The following is a 20,565-nucleotide window of genomic DNA, read 5'->3' on the forward strand; positions in this document are numbered from 1 at the left end:
TCACCCCAGAGTATCCCAAACCCTCCAGCAGTCAGAATATCCCAAAATATCCCAAACTGACTAATAGTCATTGTCCATCTTTCCCACCCAGGTCCTAGAAACCATTATCTCTACAGGTTTGCCTACTCTGGACACTTCATATAAATAAAATCATGTAACATGTCGCTTTTGCGGCTGTTTTCTTTCACTTAGCATGTCCTCAAAGTTTATCCATATTGTAGCATGCATTAGTATTTCATTAACAATGCTTATGTCAAAAAATATACTCTTTAAGACAAAAACTGTTACTAGAGGTAAGGACATTTCCTAGTAACAAAAGTGAGTCCATTAAGAAGACATAACAATTATATACACCTAAAATCAGAGCTTCAAAATGCATGAAGGGGAAACTGACAGAACTGGAGTTCTTGCTGTGGTACTGTGGGTTAAGGATCCAACTGCAGTGGCTTCCGTCACTGTGGAGGCATGTGTTCGGTACTTGGTCTGGCTCAGTCGGTTAGTAAGATCCAGCTTTGTTGCACCTATGGTGTAGGTTGCAACTGCGGCTCAGATCTGATCCCTGTGGTCCCTGACCAGGGAACTTCCATATTCCATGGGGCAGCCAAAAAAAGAAAAAAGAAAGAAAAGAAAGAAAAGAAAAAAGAAAAAGAAAAGAAATAGATAACATCAGCAAAGCCAAAAGACCAAAAGCAGGTTCAAAAGATCAACGAAAGTGAGAAACTTTAAGCTGGACTTACCAAGACAAAAAATAGACTTTAATTATTAAAATCAGGAATGAAAATAGAGGTGGGTGAAGGTAGAGGTGAATCACTTGGTCAGGAGGCTTAGGTGGTCTGACCACCCCTAGGGTGGTGCCCTGTGTGAGGATCATGCACAGTACACTTTTATATACAACTGTTCATAATATTTCCTTATGATACATTTTAACATGAGTTAAGATTTTAGTAATGCCCCTATTTTCATTTCTTACATTTAAGACCTTTATGAATGAGAAGGTTAGTCTGGAGGTGCCTACAGGAGTCTAGATGGGAGGTAAGGAAGTTTGATTGTGATGAAGGAGTAGAAAGTGAAGAAACAATAATTGACAGTAAGGAGACACATGGTCTTATCTGGATGTATATGAGGAAAGATTCTCAAGTTTGTGACATGGGTCCCTACAGGCCTCCAGTGTTGAGAAAGAATAGAGGGTATGTGTTCAGGAGCAAGATGCCAAAGATGGACTGAGGACCACTGAGTTTGAGAGTCTGGGTCACTCAGGGCAAGTGGTCTACAGGCAGGTGGAAATGCAAGTTTAGAGCAGAGGAAATTGATTTGGTCAGTGGCTAAGGGATTCATAAGTGGTTAAAGGCAAATGAAATGCTGGGTATTACCAAGAGCATCTAGGAGAGTATAAAGGACAGGCTGATGGAGGAGTTGGGAGATGGGACAGGACAGAGCAGAGCTGGACAGGGGAGGGGACCACGACCTCTGGGTAGACAAGTTTTTAAATGTAGAGGACTCAGAGCTCTTGAAAGAGACTAAAGGAAAAATAATGGTAACTAGAAACAATGTCAAATGAGAGTAAGTGAGAAAAAAAAAAAAAGCTCTAATGTCTTTAGAAAAAAATGGAGGAAATTTCATGTTCAGTTTGTTGTGAAGAATATACTTTAAGGAATTGTGTTTGAGGGCATTTCTGTCGTGGCTTATAGTATCCATGAGAATGCGGGTTCAATCCCTGGCCTTGCTCACTGGGTTAAGGGTATAGCATTGCCATGAGATGTGGTGTAGGTTGCAGATGTGGCTCGGATCTGGCATTGCAATGACTGTGGCATAGGCCAGCAGCTGCAGCTCCAATTTGACCCGGACCCAGGAACTTCCATATGCAGCAGGTGTGGCCCTAAAAAGCAAAAGAAAAGAATTGTGTTTGTGTTTGAGAGTACTTAAATTGGAATGGAATAGAAATCAGATATCCCTCTTCTTTTGAGTACTATTATTTAAAAAAAAATAATGCCCCTAAAAGTCATATAAACCATCTGAAAAACACTTATGTCATTTCACTGAGTTGATTAATTCTTGTGATATTAACTGTATGATTTTAACATAAATATACCTCATGTATAGAACTTGAGGCTCAATAAATCAAGGAGAAAATTACAATCTAGCATATGGGGCAATTCATATTTCTTAGAAAATCATATATAAATGTACATAATCAAATAACTTTTGGTATAAGTATGTATGACACAGATATGTCAAGTGAAGGAAAAAAACATATTAAGTGTAGGAAATGGTGTATGTTTTATACTCCCTTTTAAGCTTTAAAACTGCCTTTAAAGGCTCTGATTGTTTTTTAGAAAAACAAAGGTAAACATATTTCATTTTATGTAACTGTAATATCCCACACTTACTTAAAGAACTCTGTTATGGGGCATTGTCCTACCAATACCAGTGTGAGAGGTATTGCTTTATGGGATCTGTATTTTCTTAGTTATTTGGATTATCATCCTTTTTTATTTTAAAAAGTATGTCATATTCTAAGTAGACTACATATAACAGAGGTTTTTTTGTTTGTTTTTTTTGTTTGTTTGTTTGTTGGCTGCAGCTCGCAACATGTGGAAGTTTCTGGGCCAGGGATAGAACCCTTACCACAGCAGCAACACAGGCCACTGCAGTGACAATATCAGATCCTTAACCTGCTGCACTACAAGGGGACTCCCAAGAGTATTTTTAACTTAAAAAAAATTACATATTGCTCAAATACCTAGGACTATTCATTTACCTAAGCCCCTGAGTCCAGTACTTGTGGACTGTTGTGCATTGAGACTTGTAAAAATATTTGCAGAACTATAAGCTCTTTAATCAGAGCACAAAAGTTATTCACCTCCATTTTTATGCACTTCTCCTGCCAGCTGTCCCATGCATGACTCAAATTAAACCTTCGTCACCCCGTGATTTGGAACATATTGTTCTTTCTACAAAGTACAGCCTCTTCCCTCTTTTCTTTGATTGAGAAATTCCTCATTGTGCCAGTAAAATTTAACTTCCAGAGATAGCACTTCCTTCAAATCCCCTGTAGAGTCATTTATTACCCTCTGTGCTTACAGCATTCTCTTCATACTCAAGCAAAGGGAATGCAGTCAATGTCTGCACAACTTCCTTCCTCAGTAGCCTAGAAATTCTATGATGACAGGAGTATAATTCTAATCAACATCCAGTAAACTATGTGGCACCCTATAGGCATTCAGTATTTATTTATTGAATCACTCAATTAATTCATTTTAAAAGCAATCTTTACTATGAGTGTGGTTTTCTGGAGAGGGAAAAGATTCTTTCTGAATATTTAACCTACCTGGTACAAAATGGGAATTGTACTCAGGTGGGGCACCAGGCCCTGGGTCAGGTGATTTTATTTGATTCTCCATTTCACCTGCAGGTTGCTCAGGGACTGTGTGGACTATAGTTTGGGCAAGAGAGAAGGCACATGATTAACAATGGGAACAATGACATGATTACAGGATATATTCATTTTTTTCTTGTTGGTATGCATCAATGAATACAACCAATATGAAATACACTCATTTCTTATTAAAAACATTATGTATATTAGATATCAACCTATTAATACATTATGAATTTTTAGCCTGAATATGGACTTAAAAATAAAACTAAGCAGTTATATTGTATTGTGATTAAAGCAACACACTTTCATGCTAGTGGTTCAGCTGACTTGATACTGGTTCTCACCTATATAAATTCCTCATACAGCAGCAAAAATTCTTTTTCTTATTATATAATAGGGAGACACAGTCATATATAGAGTGAATCTGATTTTCTTGAGAATCCTTTTTGGAAAATGGCTCTATTTACATAAATTCAAAATATAATATGCTGAATATTTAATGGTTTAAATAGCAGTGGTGCCATACATACCTCAGTTAGAGGTGGTTTAGTTTACATCTCTAGCGACACACACTTTCACTGTATTGTGCCTAAAAGCAACCTAGGTCATTGTGACTGCTGCAATGGAGGTTTGAAGTCACTTTTTTTAATGATATTATAGCTTGTCCTCTTGTTGAAATTAGAGAAATTTTTCCCTGGACTCACTATAAGAAAAAGTCCTGAATCTCTTTAACTGTTTGACTTTTATCTCATAAGAAACATGAACCCTAAAAATGCGGTGTTTCTTTCCTTGTCATCTCCTACTGTGCTTGAAAAGGCAAGCCTTACTTTTCAGTCTTCTGCTATAAAGGTAGCTGTCATAGACTTTTTATTACTACTACCTCTCTTTGTAGACTTATTTTTATTTATTATTATTATTATTTATTATTATCTGTATTGTTCCTTTACCTAACCCCCCCATACTTTAGAGATTTTTCAGTACCTGTGTGCCAATATAAATCCCTTATAATACTTTTCTATCAAAGATAAAGAGGAATGTTCATATGTATAAACAGATAAACTATATATCCTCCAAATATTAAGTGACAATAAGTAGCTTCAAAATGAAATAAACTCCAATGTTTTAAGGAAAAGAATCACGCAATTCACATTTGAAAATAAAGTATATTAAAGTTTATTCACAAAAACTTACCTGACATTTTGAAGAATTCCAATTAATCCTAAAAAAAATTACACCTTAAGTATATTTATAGTTACTATTATTAGTGATACATATGACAAGTTCTGAGATTCTGTTAGTCTCCAGTTAACTTTTATTCATTCTTTCATTAATGCCACAAATATTTTCTGAGCACATATGATGTACTAGGCACTGTTATAAGTGTTGAAAATATAGCTGTAAACCAGATGGACACTCTGCTGGAGATTATATTCTAGTGGAGTGAAACATGTTGACAGATATTTAATATTAAGATTAAATTCAGATAGCACAGTTACGAAGGAAACAGAATAAAATGTTTAAAAACATGGCTGGGGAGTTCCAGGAGGGTCAGGCAAGGCCTCTCTCAGGAGGTGACCTTTCAGCTATCTGAACTATGAAAAGAGGCATCATACTGAAAATGTGGGAAAAGAGTTTCAGAAAGACAAGAAAGTCAGTGCAAAGGCCCTGAGGTGGCACTGAGCTTTATATTTAAGGGAGAGAAAGAAGTCAGGTGTGACTGGGACATAAGGGAAGGAGAAAACTGAAGTAAAAGATGGAGATAGTTCTGATCATAGTTGAAACTTATGGCAAAATGTTTGGAATCTGTTGTAGTTGCATGTGGGAAGTCTTTGGAGGACTTTAATCAGTGGAGTGATCACATCTGATGTAAGCTTCATCTTGAGGGGACAGGAGAAGCAGCAATGAGGGAGGGATGGCAGCAGTGATCTAGGTGAGAGCTGATGTGGGTTCAGACTCTAGGAAGGTGACACAACAGAGGGTCAGATGTGGTCAGATGCATAACAAAGTTTGGAGGCAGAACCTACAGGAGTCTCTGATGGACTAAGTAAAGAGAGGAGTCAAGAAGGAGTTTTACTTTTTAAGCCAGGGCACCTGCGTTGATGGTGATGCCATTAACTGAACTAGAGAGGAAGTTGGTGGGAAAATGTTGGGGACTGGAGTGCTGGGGGCTGGGGAGGGCAGGAATCAAAAGTTTATTGAGACATGTTATGTTTAATAAGCAGCTAAAAGAAGGCATGTTGAACATTTGAATCAAATATATGCTTGCTGGAGTTCTTTTGCGGCATAGCAGGTTAAGAAGCTGGTGTTGTCACTGCAGCGGCTTGAGTCACTGCCATGGCATGGGTTCAATCCCTCCCACGTGTCTCAGAGATGGACAAAAAAATATGTTTGTGAATAACTCAGAGAAATAAACTACAAGTTGAGGGTATGTTCGAAACGGGGGGGGGTGTTGGAGACAGATTTCATTAATTCAATCAAGAAAAAAAAAAGCAAAAGGAATTTCAGTATTTCAGGTTTCTGAGTTCTGGGTGGTAACAAGTAACAAGGAGAAGACTTCAACAAAGTCTACAATATACTGAATACTTGTCAAATGTCAGGGAAAGGCAGAGCACTTCTCATGTGTTACCTCCAAGTATAACATCTCTCTAACATGTCAATGGCCAAAGCAGCTAAATTCAAGTATTTCCACATCCAAAGTCCATGTTCTAGAGTTCCCATCTTGGCGCAGCAGAAGTGACTCCGACTAGGAACCATGAGGTTGTAGGTTCGATCCCTGGCCTCGCTCAGTGGTTTAAGGATCTGGCGATGCTGTGGCTCTGGTGTAGGCCAGCAGCAACAGCTCTGATTGGACCCCTAGCCTGGGAACCTCTATATGCTGTGGGTGCAGCCTAAAAAGATAAAAAAAAAAAAAAAAAAACCCACAAAGTCCATGTTCTTTCTAACGAGTTGCCCTCCTTATGAGAGTACAGAATGCGGTCCTTTGTGTTGTTCACATAAAGTAGAAAGTCCCTCGATACAAAGGAGGCATACCAATGAAGCACTAGAACAGCCTATGAGTAAGCAGTTGACCCAGTGAATATCACGTCACCATGGCATAAGCCAGTATGTAGATTCTAAGCTCTTGCGAAGCAAGAGTCAGAATTGCACCAGTCTTGGACCATTTCCATTAACCGCTGGAGCTGGAGTTAGTTGTACAGTGTCCTATGTGTCTTCAAGTAAAAGCAATTTCCTGGGGCAGACCACACATCCAGACCCAACTGGAGGCCAAGCAACAGAGTTCCAGTAATTGTCCCTATTCTTTTAATGATGGTAATCTCTGGTGTTTAGGAAAATTCCCACACCTTTCTAGAATCTTAAATTCTGGACATTCCTAGAAATGTACCCTGAAGTGACTCCTGCACACCTATACACAGGTTATACAGGAGAATGTTCTTGACACACTATTCAAATTAATAAAAAAAAAACTGAAAACATTCCCAATACCTAACAATGGTACACTGGATAAATTTTTGTATATTCATATAATACAATGGTGTACTGTGGCAAAAGCAAACTACAGCCATACATATAAACAGAGATGCATCTCAAAATTACAATAAAAAAATGAAAGCAAGGCATTAGAGAACACATATGAATCCATTTTAATATGTTCAAAAGCAGGAAAATGAAACAAACTAATTTTTTCCTGATACGTGTACGGAAGAAAACTTTAAAGAAAAGTTAGGGAAATAACACAAAATTCAGGAAAATGGTTAACTGTGGAGAAGTGATATGGAGAAAGTGTTTAGCTATGGCCCTCAAGTGGCTTGCTGTTCCTACAAACAACATTCTAGTTTTAACTGGGTGGTGAGAACAGGGAGGATGGGTTGTTACTAATTTTTAAAGAGTACATGTATCTTTAAAGATGAATAGTTAACGTTATGACAATGTTTCACAATGAAAAAAAATCCATCTGACAGTTATACCATGAATGTAATTTTTGACTAAACATCTGTTGTTCCTTTTTTTCTTCTTTTTTTTTTTTGTTTGTTGTTGTTGTTGTTGTTGTTCCTTTCTACATCAAACCTGGGGACTGGAGTTCCTGTCGTGGCGCAGTGGTTAACGAATTCGACTAGGAACCATGAGGTTGCGGGTTCGGTCCCTGCCCTTGCTCAGTGGCTTAACGATCTGGCGTTGCCATGAGCTGTGGTGTAGGTTGCAGACGCGGCTCGGATCCCGCGTTGCTCTGGCTCTGGCATAGGCTGGTGGCTAAAGCTCCGATTCGACCCCTAGCCTGGGAACCTTCATGTGTGGCGGGAGCGGCCCAAAGAAATAGCAAAAAGACAAAAAAACAAAAAACAAAAAAAAACAAACAAAACAAAACAAAAAAACCTGGGGACTGCAAATTGTCAAAGAACTGTGGTGGAAACTAATTAGAAAAGATTATCCAGTGCCTTTGTGAAAAGAGACCAGATTATCTATCTACCGTCCATCTATTCATCTATCCATCCACCCATCTATGCATCCAACTATCTACAGTGGTAAGCGCTACAGCATAGCGTGAAAGTGGCGAATGTTAACAATTGCTGAATCTAGGTGATGACAGATATTTGAATATTTTTATTGCGAAAAAACAAAACTTGAAGGAAAAAAAATACATAATTCTGGACTCTCAAACTGAAGTAGTACCTCTGGGGTCCAGACCTGAAAATCTGTGTGGTTTTTTTTGTTTGTTTGTTTTTTGTCTTTTTTGTTGTTGTTGTTGCTATTTCTTGGGCCGCTCCCGCGGCATATGGAGGTTCCCAGGCTAGGGGTTGAATCGGAGCTGTAGCCACCGGCCTACGCCAGAGCCACAGCAACGCAGGATCCGAGCCGCGTCTGCGACCTTCACCACAGCTCACTGCAACGCCGGATCGTTAAGCCACTGAGCAAGGGCAGGGACCGAACCCGCAACCTCATGGTTCCTAGTCGGATTCGTTAACCACTGCGCCACGACCGGAACTCCAACATCTGTGTTTTTGAGAGTCCCAGGTGACCCTCTTGATCAGGCATGTTTTAAGACTGATACAGTGTAAAGAAAAATAACAGTTCTCGAACATGCCTGGCAGAAATTGAATTCAAATGTGATCCAAGTGATTGAAAAACACCTCGGGTAAAAAAAAGTTTTGAAAAAAATTTAAATCTGTAAAAATGTTTTAAAAAGTAACTAACATCAATGGATTTAAACAAAGTAAAATAAACCTACACATTGCCTTACAAGCTGCAGGTGCTCAAAGAATTTATCTCCTTCTTCCTTTGAGCCATTATTTCTTTTCCACCACACTAAATTTTCTTCACTTTCTTGTAAATTTTACGATACAGTTTTATCAAAAACATTTTATAAGACAGGGTGATTTCTATTTGGTACAATCATGAATGTTAATTTCATCTTCCTTTAACATTCAGTGGATTGCTTCAGATTTCCCCCTCAGCAAGGCCAAAAAGTACCACACACTGAAGAGAGACTGACTTCTGGCTTCCTAGCAAATGGAAATCAGATAGAAATCTGAGCTGTGTTTCCACAGTAGGTTAACATTACAAGGTCCAGAGAACTCTTAACTAAAGAGGTCTTGGCATCTGAAAGTTTAAGGCAACACACAGGAGACTCTAAGCCAATTGAAATGTAATTGAGAGGCAAAGGATGGAGTTCTCTTTTGGCCCAAGAGATTAAGGATCTGGAGTTGTCATTGCAGTGTCTTGAGTTGCTGCTGTGGCTCGGGTTTGATCTCTGGCCTGGGAACCTCCACATGTCATAGGTCTAGCCAAACAAACAAACATAGAAAGGAGACATGAGTGAGATAGGATGAGGCTGGTGAAGCTGTGGTTGGTTGCTGTACAAGGCAGCCCTGGTATCTTAAATGGCATCCTTCGGCAAAAGAGCATTTACCTGGATATCACCTGTTGCCACAATCACTGCAGCTGTATTATATGCTCATTCTTCAATTTCACCTTTGGAAACAGTGACACCCTAACAAAGATCAATAAAACCAGAAGCCCTAGAGCCACACCTTGGATATCTGAAACTTCAATCACAAGATTGAAAATGACAATCAGCTCTGCAGTTGAATATCAACTGTAATCTGTCCTGGTGTCTTGGCAAGAGAGACTCTGGGCACATGAGAACCTTGCAATTCTGCAGGCACAAGGCTTAGAAACCTACATATGAAATCTGAATCCTTGGGCTGTGCTGCCTCTAGTGCCTTTGGCTGTTTGAGAGCAGAGAAAATGGAGGAGTTCCCTGTCAGTACAATCCCTTCAGCTTCTTAGCAGCAGCAGGAGTACAACTAGTTCTTACAAAGTCCTAGTCCATCTACCACAGTCCTCTACTTGGATTTAATATGTCACTGTTAGAAAATGACATCCTTTGTAAACAAGGTTGGATACTTGGCAGAGGGCAGAAGATTGGGTAGCTGGTAAATGGTGCATGGCAGCACACTTCAGATAGTATGGGCAGTGGTTTAGACAGACAGACAAATCCCAGGTGTATCTCCAATAGCTGTGAGCTCTTGAGGGACCACTGTGTTTTTCAGTTATCCTATGTGTCATGGGCACAATGACAGCTGGATCCACCTCACAGTATGCTTGTGAAGACTAAAATGGTTACACTTGGAGAGCACTTAACAGTGCCTGGCACAGAGAAAATCCTCAACAAATATGCATTATCACTACAAACTAAGTAAAATAAACCTACTGGTAAAGAGACCAAGAATGAAATTCTGTATTCAAATGTAATATTTAAAAAAAGCTGTCACTCAGCCATTTAATATGCATTACTGAGCATCCATGAGTAAGACTTTATGTTGGGTTCCAGATTGACACCCAAAATTCCCATCTCCTACCATTAGTGAATATGGTTCTGAGACAGGTTGGGGCCTGGGACACTGTACAAGAGTGCTTGCATTTATACCTTATACGAATGCCTCCTCAAGCAAAAAACAAAGAAACCATAAAGGACTAAAAATAACTACATGCAACTACATGCAGTTGCCATAATTATGAATGATAAGATACAAAAAGGCACAAACTAACTGCCATTTCTGAGGTGCAAAAGCACAGTACCACTCATGACTCCTGTGCACAGCACCACAAAGGGGGTGAGCAGACCACCGAAGCTCTGCCTCCTACCTAACCAGATTTGCCCTTACCCTCTTCCATTTAAGGAACAAGCTCACCCACCCTCAGTGAGGGAGCAAGGGCACCTGTTTCTTATTCTCCCTCCTTCATGCAGTAAAACAAGCTCCAATAAAGCTTTCTGGTCTGGCCTCTTATCCATTTCTATTTATTACAGAGTCTAAGGACCTGGGTTGTTAACAGTTCTAGCAGATATGGTTTCATGAGCATTGTTTGTAAGGAGTTTCAAATTGGAAAGAACTAGGAGAAAGAAAATGGGGACATTACTAGAGGGCTTTTTTCCTATTTGCAGCTAAATGAAAGACAAAAAAGTAAAGGACAACTTAAGTGTCTACAGGATTTGCTTCTATTTTAGGATGTGACATTAATTATGTTATAGTATTAAGATGAATGGATTTATTTAGTAACAGACTAAAAAGAGCACAAAATTAAAATCACATTAAAGATATTGTCTTTGTCACTTATAGAAATACTGTGAAATTAATATATTTGTTTAAATGCAAGGTACCAATGAACTTACCTTATTCAAACTTTTAAAAATGGAATGTACCTTATTCCATTTTTGTTTGCACCTTTTTGGTATTATTATCAAGGCTATAAAATTTCCATTTACATAGATATTTCCAAATACCTCTAGCCATTCCTTTATGATAAAATAATTTAAGAAGGACCCATGTTCTATAGGTGAATACTTTTACAATTTACGGAACATTTTGACAAATTATTTTCTTTCTAGTGAGGCTCCTTCAATTTAAACCTAAATCATATCTGAGTGACCATTTCAATATTAAATATTATCTTCCTTTAAGCTTTGCCTAATTGCCATTAAATATACAATGACATTAAATAGAATTCCTAATTCCTTAAATATTAAAAATAATAATCTGTTTTCCGAAAGAGAAAGTTTAACTGGTATGATGCCTTAATAGATTTTAAAGATGCACTAAAGCAAAACTATTGCAATAGTAGGTACTCAGGAACTTTTACTTACATTCAAAAGGATTGTTGATTCTTCCTTTTATAAGTGACCCTTTAAATACCTATTGATAATTCAAACATATAAATGTATTCATTTCTTCAATTGAAGCATGTAAAAAAAATGAAAATTTAATAGCTGCCTAGGGAAAGAGTCCCCCAAACTGGAGGTTTAAATATAAAAATAAAATAAAGTCTTCTAAGGAAAAAGGAAAACTAAGAGAAATCCCTTCAGGAAAGAACATAGAAAGTGGATCGGCTATATAGCAGAAATTGGCACCACACTGTAAATCAACTATACTTATATGTTCTTTTTTCTTTCCTTTTTTTTTGGTCCATGCCTAAGGCATGAATAACATCCCAGGCCTGGGATCAAACCTGTTCCACAGCAGCAATCTGAGCCACTGCAGTTGACAACACCTGATCCTTATCCCACTGTGCCACAGAACTTCATATTACATGTTCTTTTGCTTCCTTCTCTTTTTACATTTCTTAGTTTTATATTGATGGATGAAAAAGGACTAAATGCCCAGAGATTATTATTTTTGTGGCCAATGTATCAAATCCGATCTCCCATTACTGATGATCTCTTTCTATCTTTGACTTCTAATCAACAAAAAAGCTTTAAAAACATCTTCATAGGCAGTTTACAAACATTAATTTCATAAAAAGCTTTATAGAAGAGATATTATAATAGAAACTGAATCCCAGAGAAGTTATTAAAAGGCTGTTCTCCAAGGCTGTACAGTTAGTAAAAAATTCTGGCAGCTTTTGACCTGGCAATATATCATGTTGCTCCTTCACCTGTACCTTCCTTTTATCCAAAGCAGCTGCCTGCCTTCTGGCCATACCAAAACTCTTTGATATTTACCTGTGAGGTAGGGTAGAGTTGAAAAATAAAAAAATACAGTTGACCCTGAACAATAGGGGGTTAAAGCTGCTAACCCTGGGAGTCTAAAAAGTATAACCTCTTATCCTCAATTCCACATCCAAGGATTCAACCAACTTCAGATCATATGGTACTGTAGTTCCTATTTAGTGAAAAAATATCCACATATTAGGGCCCTTGCTGTTCAAACTTGTATTGTTCAAAGGTCAATTGCATCTTCAATTTAATGAGTTATTTTTTATTGTCTCTGCAAGGCACAGCAATTCTAGTGATAGACTTGGGAAAAGCAAAAGGCAGAAACAACAGTTCAAATATGCTACTCCCTGAACATGAAATTCATTTTAAAATTGGGTGGGTTTGGTTTTTGAAATACTTTTACAGTATTGGTTATACATTTAGACTAATCTATTTTGACTCAGGAGAAGCTGTGTGGATTACAGACTAATTCATGGGTGACGTTATCATGGATAATAAAAACATCAGCTGTAAATTTTAAACTGAGTCAGTTTATGTATTTTAGTAAAGGTAATGAGGTAGGTGAAGAATTCATTTCGCAAAAAAATTCTGCAGCAAGATTTCTTATGATTTAAACAGAGCTCACAAAATAGATGATTTTCATGGGCTTCCCCAACCTTTCTCCCTGGGAAACTGGCCTCAATGGAGATTATGTCTATGAAAAGGAGGGCTGGGGTCTCTACCATCCTACTATGGCCCAACACCACCACCGGGACAGAAAGAAAACCCCTTTCTGGCTTGGAGTGGGTGCCATGTGGTGGAGAGAGAGTGGAGAAGAGGAAGGAGAGCAATGGAGAGTTAACTTCCTCATAGAGGAGAGGGCAAAAATTAGCAGAAAGTATAGTATACTGTTCTGAAGAGCCTTAGGACTACATTCTGATGGAACCTCCACTAGAAGGTAAGCTACCTAAAGTTAAGAGATTTTTAACATTTTTTTCACTCCTGTACTCTCAGTACATAGAAATTGATTTCCAGTGCTTCTTTCTGCACAAAAATCCTGCATTTCAGCAATCAAATATGATGATTCTCCAAGGAGGAGGGGGACAGCTATATAAAAGAAATTTGGAACTCTTCCAAATATGACTTAGAACATATTAGACCAGGTGATGCTCCTGAGAACCATTAGTCTAGAGGACTTCTTTCAAAGTTTATGAGGTTTGAAACCATTTTCCAAGCAAATCTGAGATACCCTTCCCTCTCCTCCATACTCTCAATTACAGACCTATAACATCCCTTCTTCGTTTAAAAAGAAAGCTATTTTCTAAAAAAAAAAAAAAAAAACTTAATAAACTCAATTAAATCTTCAATTTACTAATACCTACCTAGATGTTTTTCCCCCTCAAGCCTAATGTGTGAACCCAAATAAATTTCCTCTCAAGTCCAAGAGAAATCCAAAATATATTGTAGGATTTTTAAGTGATACACTTTCATTCTTACAGAAGGAATACAGACACAGTAGTGATTATAAACTACATAAATATCTAACACAATAGTTAAGAAAACACATAGTGAAACATTATAAAACAATATTTCTCTAAAAAAGACGTTCACAAATAGTTTTGTAAAAATAATTAAAATGCTTATAATAGTCTGTATAATTATATCGTGGGTAGTTTTGCTTTCAAGAAGTATTTAAAACCTAGATATTATGCTAAAATCTACTTATTTTTCAAATCTCTACAAGAAATGTACAATAGATTTTATGATAAAAAAATACAAAGAAACTAAACTGACATCCACTCTTTTATAATGAATTTAACTCAAAAGACCTCAGGTTCAAAGAAGAAAAGTTTACACACTCTTTCAAGCACATTTCTCTTTATAGGCTTTCTACCTATAGACTAAATGCCTGCTCTTGGCTCCTGTGGTGTATTGTGTTGATTAGTTTCATGGGTTCTTGGTTACCAGGGAACTGGATAGCTGGGTGGGCTTAATATGAATAGATTAGTCTGATGATTGTGAAGGATTCAGTCATTCCTGTTCCACACCTTGGCAACTTAATAGGCTGCTGTCACATGGGCTGGAATTAATAAACTATTCTACTCAAAAAGCAATTACAGAGTCTTACACTAACAAGATAAACTTAAGTCTGTTACTTTGGAATAAAACATGCAGTAGAAATGTCCCAGAAATACATGGAATCTTTCATTAAACTGTATGTGGAATGTATACTTAATTATATATTTGCATGAAAACGATCCTACGAGAAACTGTAGCGAAACAGTGATTAATTTTCATTATGAACAAATGAAAGTGTTGACTCAATTTATATTATGTTTTTATCATTTATACCAATACTTTTCCTAATTCAGTCACACCATGGTTCCTTTCAAATAAAAGACAGGATATTTCCTTCTTTTTAGTAGGAGGTTGGTTATTTGGCTTTATTCTAAAATAAAAGAATTATATTAAATGAGAACAAACTGATAGTCACAACTGACAGATAAGTTTTATTAAACACATTAGTTTAATTTTTTAAGAGACTATCAGGTCTCTCCATTTTAGCTTTCAGAGGCGGCATGTTTTTATTACTTGGAGTACAAAAAAATACCAGAAGAATATCATCAGGGTGTTCATATAACCCTGATGAACATTTTAGGAAACATTACCATGCCAATCATGACGTCTGAAAGACTACAAGATAATGCTTTATTGTGTTATATTCTGGAAGGCAGCTATGCTCACCACTATACTACCAATGCTGCACTATAGTTATTTTCTGGCCAGTCTTCTGGTATTAAAAACTATAACAAAACAGGATATCATGTGACCTACAATTAAATCATTTTGACAAGAAACCTTACATGTGTAAAAACAGACATTTTAAAATGTGTTATCTGCAACAGTACATTTATTTATATCACAAAAAGGATCCCTCCTACCTAGATTCCCATTTTTCATCCCAAATGCAACCACAGATACTAGATCTTTTGTGTCTCCCATGAGATTTTCTAAGCAAGCACAAACTACTATAGATGTCTTTTAATACAGATGCCATTCTTCTAAATACGCTTCTGTATCTTACTTTTTCATTTAATACAATCTCTCGATGTTGCTTACATTTCAGTTCATATAGCCTTATTCTTTTTAATGACAATTCACCTGGCTGCTTGATGAAAACAAATTGTCCCTGAATGTATGCTATTACAAACAATGCTGAAATAAATTTATAAGCATTTCTTTGTGCACATTTGTATTGAATCCCTGGAAGAATTGCTGAATCAAGTTTTGAGCATTTTTTTTTTTTTTGACAAACATCATCAAACTGTTCTCCAAGAATCTGTATCAATTCCCATACCAGACAAAAGTTACATTCTTAACATTATGTTTTATCAAAAATTTTGTTATTGCTAATCCGAAAGGTGAAAACATTTGTTTTCCCTATCTTGAGCAGTGTTTATTATATGCTTACAAGTCATTTTCAGCTCCATTTCTGCCTATTTGTTGTGACCATTTCTGTTTGCCAGGTTTTTTTTTTTTTTAATTTCTTTTCATGTAATTTATGTGAATTGTATGGTATTTAATTAATGGTATTAAAACTTTGTTAAGAATTTATTCTCAAAAATTTTCATTAATTTTTACTACACTTTTGCCATGCATTCTTTTGGATTTTTTTGTGGTCCAATTTTAGAGATTTTTCTTTCTAAAAAGGATAGCAGCCCTCTCATCCAGAAGGATACATGCTCTAAAAGTGATTTTAGAACAAAGCTGCTGAAATATATAGAGAATGAAAATTACTGTATTCTCTGTTTATAAAAATGTTAACAGGTTGTGAAATTCCTCAGGTAAAACTTTTCATTTGTGTGCCTATAGGAAGGATTGTATTAATCAATACTAAGGAAGGAGATAAACAAAGGGACTTTCAAAGAAAGAATCTAAAACAGAATATTCAAGGAGAAAATAAGTGAAGCTAACAATATGAAAAGCTTTACAAAAGAATATACATTTCTTCTGCAGTGAATGACAACTAATAACAATAAAGGAGGGGGATTCCGGTCGTGGCTCAGTGGTTAACGAATTCGACTAGGAACCATGAGGTTGTGGGTTGGATCCCTGGCCTTGCTCAGTGGGTTAAGGATCCGGCGTTGCCATGAGCTGTGGTGCAGGTTGCAGATGCGGCTTGGATCCCACGTTGCTGTGGCTCTGGCGTAGGCCGGCGGCTATAGCTCCGATTCAACCCCTAGCCTGGGAACCTCCATATGCCGTGGGTGCAGCCCTAGAAAAGACAAAAAAAAACAAAAAACAAAAAACAAAAACCACAAAGGAATTATTATTTTATAAATTACTAACTATACTCTCAGGATCTTTACTATTATTTTTTTTCTACTATAATAACATTACTTTTTACTTATAAACATGTGTACATTATAGAACTATATATATAACAGAACACAAATATACATAATAATATACACATACCTCAGAGATTTTGCAGGTTCAGTTCTGGACCACCAAAATAAAACAAACACATATACATTTATATAAAAATAACTATATATATACATAGGACACATATATATAAACATTTTTATGTACTATGTTTCAACTTATAATAAACTTTGGACATATTTCTACTTTAGAGCATTTACAACTACAATATATTTTAAACTATTATTATTCTGCTTTGGATATACAGTAAACTATGTAACCAAATTTCAATCAATGGTTACAGAACTATATACAAGATTCCTACATCAGAAACAAAACTACTGTACCATCTTTGACAAAGATTTTTATGTGTCAACTTAGGAGCACGATGAATTCCAGTTAGTGAATGAATATTTGAAAATTTTAATAGTTATCACCATAAAAATTTTTACCTATACATTTCCACTAAGAGTTTGTAAGAGTCTATTTCTCTCATTATATTATCAACAATACTGAGTATTATCAGACTTTCAAATTCAATAAAACAGGCAAAAACTATCTTACTTTAATTGCATTTTTCTGATAATTAATGTGACTGAGAGTCTTCATACTACTTAGCATTTGTGTTTCTCTTACTCTCTTACTTTGAATAGACTTTTTATTCTCACACTGCTCATCTTAAAAGTCCTTAATGAGAGTTCTAGGGATATTAGAAAATTAGCTCTTTTTCTGTTAACAATTTCCCTTTGTATCTGGAGTTTTTTTCATCTTTTTGTTTTTTGTTTTTGTTTTGTTTTGGTCTTTTTATGGCCACATCCACACCATATGGAAATTCACAGGCTAGGGGTTGAATTGGAGCTTGGGTCACTAGCCTACACCACAGCCATAGGGGATATGAGCCACATCTGTGACCTACACCACAGCTAAAGGCAACATTAATCCTTAAACCACTGAGCAGGGCCAGGGCTGGAACCTGCATTCTCATGGATTCTAGTCAGATTTGTTTCCCCTGAGCCACAACAGGAACTCCTTGTTTGTCTTTTTTTTTTACATGCAAATCTTAAGAATCATGTCCTACATGGGCTTTGGGTTTTTCAATCAACTTCAAAAATGCTTTCCCACATGCCATGCTCACAAATATTTATTCAGCTTTTCTTCTTTTACTTCTAGGGTTTATATATTTAGACTTAATTAGTATTAGATTTCATTTGTATGTTAAAAATGAGGGTAAGTTCAAGTTTTATTATTGGATTTCCCAAATAAACACCTGACTATCCAAGAATGATCAATTAAATGTTATTTCTTTTCCATTCCTGGATTAAAACTGTGTGCTTATCAAATGTCAGCTTTCCTTTTATTTTTTTCTTTTTAGGGTCCCACTTGTGGTATACAGAAGTTCCTGGGCAAGGGGTTGAAATGGCGCTAGGGCAGCAACACCAGATCTGAGCTGCATCTGCGACCTATGTTACAGCCTGTGGCAACACCAGATCCTTAACCCACTGAGCGAGGCCGGGGACCAAACTTGCATCCTCATGGATACTAGCCAGGTTCGTAACCAACTGATGCACAATGGGAACTCTCTTTCCTTTTATTCTTAAATGTCTCTTCAGTTTCCTTAATTTATCTGGTGGTAGATCTAGTCCCTATCCTATGGCCTTTTAATCACTATAGATTTAGAAAACCTTTTATTATGTAGTAAAATCCATATATATATATATGCACATTTTTCTTTGAATTGATATCTTCCTGGCTGTTTTTCCACTTAAATTGTTGCTTTAAAAACAAACAAAAAAAGTCGGATAGGATTCTATTTAATTTATATGTTCGTTTAGAGAAATGATATCTTTGTCTAGAAGAATGTTATGTGTGTAATAAAATTACCTATATATTTTCATATATATATATTTTTATCTATGTCCCTAGGGCTTTATGTCATTTTAAAATAGGCTGTCCAAATTATTTCATGCCAAACCGAATGGTTTACTTTGTCCTATTCTGTTTTCTAATTTATATATATATGTAATAGCTATTGATATCTAATAGCAGTCAGATGCAATTAGACAATTTTTTCTCATTTTTATATGAGATTTTTAGTTGTTTTCTAGATATTCAGGGTACCCAATTGCATTACATGTAAAAAGTGGTAATTCTGTGTCTTCTTTTCTAATCCGAATGTTACTGTGTCCTCCTGCCACTTCACTGGCCTATACACCTGAACAAAGTGACACACTATGATGATGAGCATTCTTGGCTTTTCCAAATTTCCAGGCAATGATGCTAGTGTTCCAAGATTTACCATCACAGTAAGACTGGTAGATGGAGGTTAACCTTCTACTCATAAAGTATTTTAAATTAACCCAATTTAAAATACTGAAGCTTCACTCTTTCAAGTTGGTGGGAAATCAACCTTACAGCATATCTTCATCTTTGTACAAGTTCAGGTGGCTACCTATTAAATACGTAACAAAAAATGAAAAACACAACTAAATTTCCTAAGAAAACATAAGACCAGAAAATAAATGAAAGAAAATTGTCTTAAAATGCAAACGATTTATTTTATAGAAACAAAGTAACTACACCCTGAAATAAATTACACCCCTCTAGTTTGTCTGAATGCTAAAACGCGATATGCGTTCCCTCCTGTGTCCCGCGTCTCTCCACCCGCCACGCAAGCCAAGAAGCGATTACAAACCCTTTTACCTGCGAGTGGGCCCGGCCGGGGTCCCCAAAGCAGCGAGGAGGGAGCGACCATCAGAGACTCCAGAGGAGCCCTGTCCCGCGCAAGCGACCCGGGAAAGGGGCGCAGAGCACCGGGACAGAGCGGCCCCTTCTCCCAGGAGCGCTTCTGCGCGGGCAGAACAATCTACCCAGTACAGCTTCCGTCCCGAGGCCACGACCGCAGACTTCAGATGCAGGGGGGCTCCAACCCCTACCCCGTGCCAGAGACTGCCAGAGTCCACCTGGCAGACGCGCGCCCGGCGCCCCGAAACTTCGGAAAGCACCTGAAGATGCAGCGGTCTGCGGGCTGGGGGCTGCCAGGCCAGGACGCCGCGCTCCCTCCGCGTCCTCCGGACTCCGCCTCTCCTCCCGGAGCCCGCGACCCCTCTCTCCGCCCGCCCAGCCCCACTCACCGCCGGGCCCACCGTCCGCTTGGCACCCAAGACACCAGGCCTAGAGTGTGATTTTATACCGGCAGGAAAGAGAAAGAGGCTGGGCGGGGAAAAGGAAAGGAAGAGGAGGATTTTCAAATTAAAAGCAAAATAGGGCCCCACGGGGGAAGGGCGCACGGGGTCGGGGGCGTGGTCCCACAACCTGGGACCCTCCCCCGGGACGCCATCTCCCGGCCCCGCCCCCGCGCTGAGAGCTTTGGGGCCGCGGGTCAAGCGGTCCTGGGAGACGCTGGCCGCTCTAGAGCCTGCTTCCAGATGGAAAAAAGTAGGGGACAGGAAATGAAGCAAAACAAGTTGTCACCGCTCTCATGTGAGGTAAAGAGAAAGACAAGAGCAAGTAGGCGGTTGCCTCTCATCAGGGGGGCAGTTTCTTGAGCCTGTGAGACCGGGCTTTGATGAGAGAGAGAGCAGGGAAAGGAGCATAAACCCCCCTTTCGCAAGATCACTGTTAATTTGCTTCTATCCCTCCTCAGACCCTTGGCTTAGAGAGTTGGCCTCGGCCAGGCAATGCTGGCTGGAAACACTGGGGCGCAGGGCCCAGGCATTTGTTTTCCTTTCCACAAGATTGGAAGAGGCCAATTTGATGGAGTGAGGGAGGTAGGGATGCCGGGAAAGAGGGC

The 20,565-nt window shown here is 37.9% G+C and overlaps 1 protein-coding gene across 9 annotated transcripts in view; it reads right to left on the reverse strand.

Moving 5' to 3' along the window:
• The window catches only part of PLSCR4 (phospholipid scramblase 4), a 30,333-nt gene extending 10,283 nt beyond the window's left edge, over positions 1-20,050 (reverse strand). The window contains exons 1-5 of one of the 9 annotated variants that reach the window (XM_047784181.1): positions 19,907-20,050; positions 16,827-16,850; positions 11,520-11,568; positions 4,571-4,598; positions 3,329-3,433 (exon numbers count right to left, since the gene is read on the reverse strand). In XM_047784181.1, the coding sequence (XP_047640137.1) occupies positions 3,329-3,433; positions 4,571-4,577 (112 nt within the window). In that variant the 5' untranslated portion in view covers positions 4,578-4,598; positions 11,520-11,568; positions 16,827-16,850; positions 19,907-20,050. Of the gene's footprint in view, positions 1-3,328; positions 3,434-4,570; positions 4,599-11,519; positions 11,569-16,826; positions 16,851-19,475; positions 19,669-19,906 lie in introns of those variants that run through there. The other 8 variants (XM_047784164.1, XM_047784189.1, XM_047784174.1 and 5 more) reach the window with 8 other exon arrangements.
• Positions 20,051-20,565: the final 515 nt, after the last annotated feature.

The sequence above is a fragment of the Phacochoerus africanus genome, chromosome 1 (assembly GCF_016906955.1).
Source record: "Phacochoerus africanus isolate WHEZ1 chromosome 1, ROS_Pafr_v1, whole genome shotgun sequence".
Lineage (NCBI taxonomy): Eukaryota > Metazoa > Chordata > Mammalia > Artiodactyla > Suidae > Phacochoerus > Phacochoerus africanus.